The sequence below is a fragment of the Python bivittatus genome, unplaced genomic scaffold (assembly GCF_059951505.1).
Source record: "Python bivittatus isolate LINGU-HERP-01145 unplaced genomic scaffold, Pbiv_v1 ctg000020_np1212, whole genome shotgun sequence".
Taxonomy (NCBI): Eukaryota; Metazoa; Chordata; class Lepidosauria; order Squamata; family Pythonidae; genus Python; species Python bivittatus.
Window position 1 is genome coordinate 11,903,157 of NW_028277030.1, and position 12,309 is coordinate 11,915,465.

Below are 12,309 nucleotides of genomic sequence, written 5' to 3' on the forward strand. Positions count from 1 at the left end.
TGGAAATCAGATTTTGTTATGATTAAATGTATGACAAAGGACAGAAATTTGCAAGCTGTAGAACAGAGCAGCCCCCCTCACGATATTGCACTGTATAGAAATGACCCTGAATGTCCAAATCATTCAGTAACTTTTACAGCCTAAAATACAGTCTATTTCTTTATAACTGTTATAATGCACCCAAGCTAGATACTACTGCTATTTCAGTATTTACTTTTCCAAGCATGGTTCCACTGTTATGCAACATGGTCAAGAAAATAACCACCTCCTTATTTACATATAATGGGAATGCTGACAATTCAAAGTTTGAAATGAGAAAAACATATTCTAATAGTGAAAGCAGTATTCCACTGAATGCTTAAGTATGACAATTATAGTATTTGCCAATTAATCTACACACAACAGCTGAAACAACACAACAAATCACTTTAATCTTCTTGGCATAAAATTAATTTACTACCAAGGAATCTGCACCAATTCAGAAGCTGTGCATATCTGTTATGTTCTGTCCTCCAAGGCAGCATGAGAAGATAACAGACAGTAGTAACATAAGAGATCAATAAAAAAAAATCCTCAAATACTGGGGAACATAATATCAGACACCAACAAATACAAAAAATGCAGTAAGAATAAAGAAAGACCTTACACTTCTTCTTCCAGTCACGACAGCAGGCACACCGCTTCAAAATCAGCAAATATGTAGGACCTTCTACCAGTTAGGTCTACATCAAAGTTCCATCTCACAGGGGTTTCTGAACAACTTATACAGGCTCCAAAGCAATAATAACCTTAACCCTAACCCTAACCCTAACCCTGTTTTCAATTATTTCATTTCATTTCATTTTGCCAAGGCCAAACAGAGTACAGAAGTCCCCTGGTTATGAACTTTCAAGTTGCGAACTTCCGCTGATACAAACAAGATGGTCCTGGAAGTCGGGAGAAGGCAGGAAAGGATCAGTTTCCAGCATGCCACGAACTAACCCTTTTCTGCCTTCTCCTGCCTTCTGGGAGGTTGGAGGTTTGCACTGGAGTTGGAATTCCCAGAAAGGGTTAGTTTACGCAGTGCACTCCGTTGCTGAGTGAGGCAGGAGAAGCAGCAATGGCTCCCTGGGTGAAGGATGAGCCAGTGGGGCATGGCATGCTCCATTGCCAGGTGTGGCAGGAGAGGCGTTGGTGGCTCCCACATCGCTACCCCCTTCACCCAGAGCATGCCACCCCCCACTGGCTCATCCCACTGCGTTCTCCACACCGCTATCGCTGCTTGCATTGGCAGCAGAAGACAGGGCTTCTTCACCCACACTGCAGCCCTGCCTCCTGCCTCCTCCTCTTTTTTTTTTCACCTTTTCCTTTTTATGTGGTTGGACTTACAAACAAAACAGACTTACGAACTTTCATCTACTCCTGCCAAAGAGACCTTCCCAAGATTAAGGAGCATTGAATAGGAGAAGGATCATCCCAATCGACATAGATGTTCTATACCAAGGACAGGATAAAATAGAATATAACCCTAATGGCTAAAATAAATGCTTGCTTAATTCTATATGACATAACCATTACATTAGAATATAAAGTTTTATGTGCCATACACCTAAGGGAAAAAGGTACACTTCACTATCCAATTCCTCCTCACCAATCACCTGGTGAAACCACCATCACTACAACCATGCAATCAAAATTAAAAATATACATTGTCTTAAAACGGTAGAAGGCTTTTTAATAAGCATAAACACTGTGACCCATCCTACTTCCCAAAGTAAGCAGGATGTATCCATTATTCAGCGGAAGTTAAGCTTTTAAAAATATCACCATTCCCCAAAAGACAAAAGTCATTGTAAACTATGCTTAATTTTGCTGCTAATTTAATAAATTAATGCTTCATTACATTAGTTTGTTGAAAGAAAGATACAGATATATAGATATAATTTCGCCAAGTGCTTCTTTTTTAAAAAAGTATGAAATAGCTTACTTACATTTTGCTGGGAGGTCATAACCACAAGTGATTTTGGCTTGTCCAGTTTCGCAGCCACTCAGATTACGACATTCAGCAACTAGACAAGGACCAGCTGCTCTATGTATACATCCATCCACTAAACAAAAGAAAACAGTTTTCAATAAATAAACTTTTCCACTGCTTTCAGAAGAATGAGACAGAGCAAAAAACAGCTTCCAACAACTGTAATAATAATTAGATGTGCTCCTAAATCCAAGCCTGTTTGGGAAAAAGACAGTGGAAATATTTAAATTGAGGTTTTGTCTTTCATTTCCTTTATTCAAAAAGAAAAAAGAAAAAGCTTTGCCATTACTCGAAGTTCTGGCAAGCTGCAGCCAAAGTAGCTACCAGGATCTACAGTGGGGCAAAAAAGTATTTAGTCAGCCACCAATTGTGCAAGTTCTCCCATTTAAAAAGATGAGAGAGGCCTGTAATTTTCATCATAGGTATACCTCAACTATGAGAGACAAAATGGGAGGGAAAATCCAGAAAATCACATTGTCTGATTTTTAAAGAATTTATTTGCAAATCATGGTGGAAAATAAGTATTTGGTCACCTACAAACAAGCAAGATGTCTGGCTCTCACAGACCTGTAACTACTTCTTTAAGAGGCTCCTCTGTCCTCCACTTGTTACCTGTAGTAATGGCACCTGTTTGACCTTGTTATCAGAATGAAAGACACCTGTCCACAACCTCAAACAGTCACACTCCAAACTCCACTATGGCCAAGACCAAAGAGCTGTTGAAGGACACCAGAAACAAAATTGTAGACCTGCACCAGGCTGGGAAGACGGAATCTGCAATAGGCAAGCAGCTTGGTGTGAAGAAATCAACTCTGGGAGCAATAATTAGAAAATGGAAGACATACAAGACCACTGATAATCTCCCTTGATCTGGGGCTCCATGCAAGATCTCACCCCGTGGGGTCAAAATGATCACAAGAACGGTGAGCAAAAATCCCAGAACCACACGGGGGGACCTAGTGAATGACCTGCAGAGAGCTGGGACCAAAGTAACAAAGGCTACCATCAGTAACACACTATGCCGCCAGGGACTCAAATCCTGCAGTACCAGACGTGTCCCCCTGCTTAAGCCAGTGCATGTCCAGGCCCGTCTGAAGTTTGCTAGAGAGCATTTGGATGATCCAGAAGAGGATTGGGAGAATGTCATATGGTCAGATGAAACCAAAGTAGAACGATTTGGTCTAAACTCAACTCGTCGTGTTTGGAGGAGAGAGAATGCTGAGTTGCATCCAAAGAACACCATATCTACTGTAAAGCATGGGGGTGGAAACATCATGCTTTGGGGCTGTTTTTCTGCAAAGGGACCAGGACGACTGATCCGTGTAAAGGAAAGAATGAATGGGGGCATGTATCGTGAGATTTTGAGTGAACACCTCCTTCCATCAGCAAGGGCATTGAAGATGAAACGTGGCTGGGTCTTTCAGCATGACAATGATCCCAAACACACCGCCCGGGCAACGAAGGAGTGGCTTCGTAAGAAGCATTTCAAGGTCCTGGAGTGGCCTAGCCAGTCTCCAGATCTCAACCCCATGGAAAACCTTTGGAGGGAGTTGAAAGTCCGTGTTGCCCAGCGACAGCCCCAAAACATCACTGCTCTAGAGGAGATCTGCATGGAGGAATGGGCCAAAATACCAGCAACAGTGTGTGAAAACCTTGTGAAGACTTACAGAAAACGTTTGACCTCTGTCATTGCCAACAAAGGATATATAACAAAGTATTGAGATGAACTTTTGATATTGACCAAATACTTATTTTCCACCATGATTTGCGAATAACTTCTTTAAAAATCAGACAATGTGATTTTCTGGATTTTTTTTCCCATTTTGTGTCTCATAGTTGAGGTATACCTATGATGAAAATTACAGGCCTCTCTCATCTTTTTAAGTGGGAGAACTTGCACAATTGGTGGCTGACTAAATACTTTTTTGCCCCTCTGTATCTGCTGTGGATTGGTGCAATAGGAACAACTCTCGGATATAAGCTTATTCTGGTGGGGCATGGGGAGAGAGGTTGACCAAACTAAGTAAGACCTTTTCTCCTGTTCAAGAAAGGGGAAAAGAGAAAACCTGCCATCTCATCTTATACAGTGGTACATACCTCTGATAATAGTGAAAGTGAATAAATCTGGAGAGTCCCCAAAATGCATACAACACACCCAAAGGTATACTTTATTTGCAAGGTATGGATACACAGATACACAGATACTGGGAATATATACAAAAAATTCTCACATTACATTTCTGCCATTTTAATGTGACTGGTTATTAACTTATCTGGTTACCAAATGAAAAGAAAATTGACTTTGTTATTATTAAAAACTCAGTCTTGAAGATTAAAGTTTGATTCATTATTACTTTGTGGATGCTATCTAATCCCTTTGGGTTAGTTGGTAGAATATTAAATGCTTGAAATAAATTAAATAAATAAAAGTATTCCTGTAAATTACCTAGTACTTCCCACATCATTAAATCCTTTATATAAAACAATGTGAATGCCACATTATCTCCCTTTATTACTGCAATCTTCTAAACATTTAATAATTTAAATTATAACAGTTATAATTATAGTTTCAGACAAAAGTTACTAGGCAATTCATAGTGCTCACTGTCATGAAGAGACTGAAAGAAAGAGCAGAAAGGAGGAGAGATTTAACCCTATTAATAAGAAATAGGAGAAATATTTTCCCCAATTAGAGATGCAATATCAATTAAAAGAAAAATGTAAAACCAACAAAAATAACTGCAAATATTGCTAGTCACTACACTAATGGCAATATTACAGTTTATTACAAAAATACTGTAGTCACCATATGTTCCTTTCATATGTTGGAATTACAGAAAGGAACAAAAAGTAATAGAATATGGCATGATGAAAATTTAATCTCTAATAGTACAAATATTTATGTAAACAAAGGAAATCACAATCCATCTTGTGGACTCTCACAGTAAGTTTGCAATTCTGACCTGTTACATCCATCCCATAAATCTGTTTCAGACTGGATCCACATACCAGAGTTGGGGCCAATTGGTTTAGGAGCACTTTTATCCCCTTAAACCTTACCTTTCCCATAACATACTGAGGCAGGAACATAAGGAGATTGATCTCTTTGGACAAAGTCCTTTTATAAAGCTAGAATCAAATCATGATATTTCTATCTCAATCTTACTAGCTAGGGCAACCACCATTTTCCCATACATCAAGGATTTCCAACCAGTTGGCTTAATTACCTAAAGCCCTTTGTTCATTTGAAAACGTTCTATAACTAATTGTTTTAGACCTCTGTTGAAGTTGACTTTTCCCTTTTCTATCAGCCTTATGAGCAGGAAAATGAAAAGGAGATGTCAAAGGGAAAAAAAGTGTCAAAGGAGGTAAGAGCTGGCTTCACCAACTTTCAGTTCTGCTTCCACTTACTACTTGATTCAGTCTTTCACTTCATTAATATGCAATTCAAAATTAGCCCCCAAATGAATGGTCTTCAACTAAAAAAACCTGCCCTTTTCTCAGTGCTGTGGAAACAGTTGACTTGATTTCTGCAGAATTGTATGGAGAGAAAAATGTAGCTTCTGTCAAGCCTATAGCTAAGGTAACTGCTTATGCATCACAAAGAAAATAGCTGTTATACCTCTTTTAAAAAGGACACAGATTTGTACATGCAGTATATATTACTTTATTCAAAATCACTGTAATTTAATGTGCATTTTATCTGAATCATTCACTTCTTCGGTTAATCTAAACCTTCACTTCCTACTTCAGATCTTGTTCCAAAATTGGTTTTCTTCAATTGTCCATGGTTGAGGGTACTTCAACACTCCACCCCCTCCAGTAAAACTTAATATGATGTAAGCCTTCAGGATCCTTTTTTTTTTAATATTATAATATATAGATTGTGTATTACAGCTTATAGTAAGCCTAGGTTTGCCACCTCTTCCTTATTTCAAAGAAGTGTTCTTTATTTAGGATTAAAATATAGCATTCTTTTTCAAATTATTAAGCAACACTGAGGCCAGAAATGGAACATAAGAATGAGCCAGGCAGAAAACTGGGTTCAATGAATAGAAGGGAAAGTTTTTGCATTTCCAATGTGTACAAAATAGTCTTCAGCCCTCCACTGTAATAAAAGTGACTTGACTTCTGGTGATTGTGTATTTTTGTATTGTGTATTACTTATATATTTTTTGTGGCAACAATACAAAGATGACAGCTACTGTCTCCTTCTGGGAATCTTTTCTAACTTCCTAGTCTAGCCCTATACCTCTGGGATTTCAGTGACCTTGCTTTGGAATCAAAACTTTAGCTTTGATATTTTGGGATGAGATTAGGTTTGTGAAACAGAGAGGAACCAGACATTCTGAGAAAGACTTTTGTAACGATTTACCAAGTTTTGGTTGGATACATCATCCCCATCCACCAAATTATTCCCTTTATGGTGCAGAACAGAGGAGTGATCACCTGTTATCCTACTTTCCATCTCTATTCTGCTACTGTTATGTATAGAAAAGGGTTAAAGCTGGAACAACCAAAGACCACTCCTTTTGGGACTGTCCATGCTAATTATTCACAGTCTTGCTTTCACTGGCTCTGGAAACTTCTGTGCCTTTGATATGTAGATAGATACAGATAACATAAATTCTCACCTGTTCTTCATATCACTATTTCTCCTTTCTTTTGCATGTCTCTTATTCCATTTTTGCCAGTTTTTTTCTTTTTTTCTTTTGCTAATGTTTAATAAACAATCATCAAGCTATAGTTTTGCTAGCTAAACTTAGTGGCATATGTGCTTGTTCTGATCTAGATATAGGGACTGACTAGGAATGTGCTGGGTACAAACTAAACTAGAAATTAACAACAATTTTCCAACCATTTTTACACACACATTGTGAATCCTGTTTTTTCTTCCTTTCAGCAAAAAAAAAAGGCAGATGAATGTAGAAATATCATTAAGAATAGGGAAATGGATTCTGTTGATTCTGTAAAGTGCACTGTATTATAAGAAACCGAGATTTCTTTATTTCACTTAGAGGAGTGTATGATATGAAATAGCATGCAGCTGGAGATCACATTCCCAACATTTAAATGGCAGGCCAAAGTCAAGTCACAATCAAGTTTCTATTTACCGAAAATTAATCAGAAGATAATTGGTTATTTCTTTTTATGAGTTCTCTGTTGCTCCAGTTAAATGAAGGGATAACAATATGCATAGTAAAATATGCCACTTTACAATATGTAAAGTTAAGAAACCCTTGTATTAAATCAGTGCTTCTATTTATTACTGTTGCTGAATTGAGGTAGAGGCAAATGTTCTTTTCTCAGATTTTCTCTCTCTTATTCATTAACATTTTGGGTGAATGTACATTTTACAAAATTATGTTCACTGGGCTCCAAACAGGAGCAACCAAATAAAAAACATTACAATAAAATCACTGTAAAATCACTACAGCAGTTCATTAAAATCACATTAATATTATAACAATAACTACAAACAGCTTGTTCTCATGGTATATTCAAGGCTTACTTACAAATCCATTTTCACAACATGTTGAAATTGGCCAAGGAAAAGGGCCAGCCAGCTCATACTGCATAAGCTGCCTTTCACAAATTTCTGTAAGAACACTTTTTTTCTGAATTGAATCTTACCAGTGTTAGCTTGGTGAAAGTTAGCTGTCAGTCAATTATTCATTCCAAACACTGATTCAGCATACCCACAACAGCCCCAGAGTTCATATGTAGGTTGACAACATCAAACTTCCCTCAGTAGTTGTCTCTGATTGTTAAAAAATCAAGAGAAGAACACTGTCCTTCAGGTAACTACTGCAGAGTTATCCTTTATGTACTGTACCTGTGGTAAAATACAAGCTGAATTATTAACTGCATGGTCTTACAAACTGCAGTATTAAATTGACTCAGATGATGCTTACTGAGTCAAGTACTGGAAATAACCTTTCCAGCTGTAGGACAAAAACTGAAGGTCTTGTGGAAAAGGTGCTTGCCCTCAAAATTATAAGATGAGTCATGGCTACTTTCACATTCAGTGGGAAGCTTTTATCATTTGCTATGAATATGGATGCTTAAAACAAAGGGAACAATGCTTCCATTGTAGACTCATACCTTGTTATTGAAGACAATTTAGTGAATACAGTGCTAGATTTTCTGGAAGGTGCTGAGAAACAGTCGATGGGATAGAAAAGCACATTACTGGACAGTTCAAAACTGCATTTGTATGTGCATCAGCTTTTAGTGTTGATCATGCAAACATAAACTGGGTTCATCAATCTGTATACACTAATCTGCACAAACAAAATCCTCATCTTCTGTAAGAAAACAGTGATACATATTTTGTGCATAATTCTGTCAAACATTATCAATGAGTTCAATGTACATACTCAAAACATAGTTTTGAAAATTTATATCTTATCTGAAGAGGAAAAAGAAAATATTTTTTAAAACTTATTTAGTTTTCTAGCTGCAGAATGGAAATTCTATAGCACAAGAAGATTGTCTCTAAGTCTGGTATCACTAGAAAGTTGCAGGACTGGGCAATTATCAAGTCTTTATCAGCATAGATAGCTATCCAAGATAGATCAAGTCTCTTCTCAAATTGAATGACAGTATGGAGCGCAAGATGACAATGCATAGGATGAAGACAAATCAATACAGGTAGCCCTTGGTTAACCACCACACTTGGGACTGGAATTTAGGTTGCTAAGTGACTTGCTTGAATCATCATGTGACCAGACCCGATTTTACGACCTTTTTTGCAGTGGTCATTAAGCGAATCACATCATTAAGCATATCACACAGTCTAATGATGTGATTCATGCAGTTCCCATTGATTTTGCTTGCCAGAAGCCAGCTGGGAAGGTTGCAAATGGCAGTCAGGTGACCCCGGGATGCTACCATTGTTGTAAGTGCGAGCTGGTTGCCAAGTACCCGGATCGCAATCACATGACCGTGGGAGAGTTGTGACGGTCATTACTTTGGGCACCGGCTATAGCATGAGCCAAAACATAAACTTAACAGGCAATAGACATAAAAGCCCAGTTGATCCTGAGGAAGTGGACAGGGTCCTTGTGGCTGAGAGTCTGGCCATCTTTCTGGACCCATACCCCTCCTGATTGGCTAAGGCCTCCCAGGAGGTGGCATGTGGTTGGGTTCAAGCAGCGGTTAATGCCTCTTTGCAGGTGGGAGCGGTACCGCCTGCCTTGAAGGAAGTGGTGGTATGCTTCCTTCTCAAGAGGCCATCCTTGGACCCAACTGTGTTAGATAAATTTTGTTCAGTCTCCAACCTTCCCTTTTTTGGGGACGGTTGTTGAGAGGGTGGTTGGTGCTCAGCTTCAGAGGACCCTGGATGAAGCAGATTATCTGGACCATTTTCAGTCTGGATTCAGGCCAGGGTACAGTACGAGGACAGCATTGGTCACTCTTGTGCATAACTCTGGATGGCTTGGGATGGTGCAACCATCCTGGCTCTCCTGGATCTCTCAGTGGCTTTCGATACCATCAATCATGGTATGCTTCTGGACCAGCTGTGGGGGGGGGGAGTGGGGGCACTGTTTTTCAGTGGTTCTCCTCCTATCTCTGTGGCTGGATCCAGTTGGTATTGTGGAGGGGAGAGGTTGAGCCCTACACCCCTGCAATCCGAGATACTTCAGGGCTTGGGTCTCTCACCTCCTTTTTAACATCTACATGAAAATGCTGGGTGAGGTCATTCAACAGCACTTGAGTAGCAGAATATATGACTTATATGGTTATGGTTATGGTACCATCAATATACTGATGATACCAGCTATACATCTCCACCCTTGGCTGGGCAAGTGATACTGTTGCAGTGCTGTCCGATTGCCTGGAAGCTGTGAGGGTCTGAACGGGGAGGAACTGACTTGGACTCAACCCTGGCAAGAGTGGGCTTTGGGTTTTTGGCCCCCCAGAGTCTAATGATATCTGGTTTTATTCTGGATGGGGTTGTACTTCCCTGGACTGAGATGTGTGCAGTTTGGGGGTCCTCCTGGGTTCAAGGTTCCTGCTCAATGAACAGGTGGCAGCTGTGGCTAGGAGGCCTTTGTACAGATTTGTCTTGTGCACCAATTGTGCCCTTTGTTGGACTGGGAGGCATTGCTCATGGTCATTCATGCCTTACTCACTTCCTGTTTGGATTACTGCAATGCACTTTACATGAGGCTGCCCTTGAAGACCACTTGGAACCTGTAACTGGCCCAGAATGTAGTGGTGTGCACAGTGGTGGGCATTTCTAGGTTTGTTCACATTGCATGTCTGTTACGCAAGCTGCACTGGCTCCCAGTTTCCTTTTGGATGAAATTCAAGGTGCTGGTACCTTTAAAGCCCTACATGGCATGGGACCAGGTTATTTGTGGGACTGCCTCTTGCTGAGATTATCTGCCCATCCTACCCAATCGGATACACTAGGCATGCTCCAGGTCCTTTTCTTGAAGTGTTCCCCACCAGCAATCTTTTTAGTCTTCCAGAAGGCCATTAAGACCTGGCTTTTCACCCAGGCGCTGGGATAGAGTGGGGGGTGTTTGGGGTTGGTTGTTGGAGCATCCTAAGGAGATGACTGGGGCGCCAGGTTTTGGCTGTGTTTTATGGTATTATGGTTTTTATAGTTCGGGTTTTTTATTGTTGTGAGCTGCCATGAATTGTGGTTTAAGATGGGCAGCCATACGTATCTTTTAAATAAATACACACACACACATACATACATACATACATACATTTCCGAACAGCTTAGAAAGTATTAATGAGAAGCATCATTGAAATTACTGAAACATTTCATCACCATGATTAAAAGTCCTGTTAATTGTGATGGAACATATTATAACCAAATTTAAAGTTCCAGTACTCTTGAATTCTAGGACCAACTTACTTAGAAATGTAGTGCTTATATAATTTCAAAATAAAAGGGATTCTAATAAAATATTATTCATCCTCTGACACAGGTAATAATAGGACATTCTGTTAAAAGTCTTACAACATATTCCTTATTCCTTCTTTAGATGACAAGCTGATTATGTCACGCAGCAACAGTTTATATTTCAAATATAGGGATGGTGATTTATTCCTCTACTGATGAGACTCATATTGCTGATACTGGTGGGAGCAGATCGACTTCCCTTTATAGGATTTACTCTATCAGAAACAGTTTCAAAAATTAGATTCCATTCAGGCCTCTAGTAGATGCCCTTTAAATCGTTGTGATTCATTAGTATTGTTTTTAATCAACTACATATGTAGTTGGTTAAGCCTCTCATGTTAATTAAAACATCCCAGCTCTTAAAAAAGAAAATTCATTTTATTTTATTTATTTATTTATTTATTACATTTGTATGGCCGCCCATCTCACAAAAAAGTGACTCTGGGTGGCGTACAACACTTAATTAAAAAACCAATAAATATATTAAAACATTCATTTTAACTATAGAAAAGCACAAGAGAGGATGATGTTAGCCTCCGTAAGGGAGCCACCACAAGATCTCCCCAGTCTCCTTGTTGCCATTGTGTTTACACATACAAAGAAACTGAGTAGCAGAATATATGACTGTATTATGGTTAATTTACATTGAAATATTTTCCATTTATTCCCAAATTGTAAGATACTTCTTGAACTACATCACAGAAATTATAATTAGCATCAGTATGTATGTGTCTGTATATGTATATGAGTACAAACATGTATTACAAATGTAGTTGCTTTAAAAGCTTATCATGAGAGGCTATATGCCATATTTTGCTGACATTGTTCAATGTTCATTTCAATGTCTTCTAAAATATCTTCTGTAACATACCACTGAATGGATGAAAGGGATTGGAGAGGATTAAATTGGAAGTTGCTGATTTAGCAATGGGAGGTGCCCAGTTTATCTGTGTTATTAAACCTGTCAGAAACTGAGGATCTAATTTAATATGTTTTAAAAACCCAACTCTGCATGTAGACTTTTTTGTAACTTGGTTAGCTTTCAGGCAGCCTATCCTATATTTGCATCATTAAATTTACAAGATGCTGTCTGAAGTACATTTTAATCAACCCAGCAAACAAAATTTAAGAATTACATTTTCAAACTGCTAAATTTAAAGCATTAGGTATTTTCGATCATGGAAATAAATGTACAAAATAGGGCCTATGCTACTAAAATTCTTATTGCCAAGTAGGGGAACTGTGTCTTCCCTCCTATAATTACATAATCGCTGCATAAAGTATGGGAGATAAAGCACTAATGGTTTTTTTAAAATCTGGAAGAGGGCAGGAAAGAGTGATGAATTTCTAAGAGAATTGACATTTTGCT

At 38.7% G+C, this 12,309-nt stretch overlaps 1 protein-coding gene across 4 annotated transcripts in view; it reads right to left on the reverse strand.

Annotated features, from left to right (window-relative positions):
* Nucleotides 1-12,309, reverse strand: part of MACROD2 (mono-ADP ribosylhydrolase 2) — a 1,000,449-nt gene that overhangs the window by 749,963 nt on the left and 238,177 nt on the right. For all 4 annotated transcript variants that reach the window (XM_088134414.1, XM_088134430.1, XM_088134411.1 and 1 more), the window contains exon 5: nucleotides 1,971-2,087. In XM_088134414.1, the coding sequence (XP_087990540.1) occupies nucleotides 1,971-2,087 (117 nt within the window). The remainder of the gene's footprint in view (nucleotides 1-1,970; nucleotides 2,088-12,309) is intronic.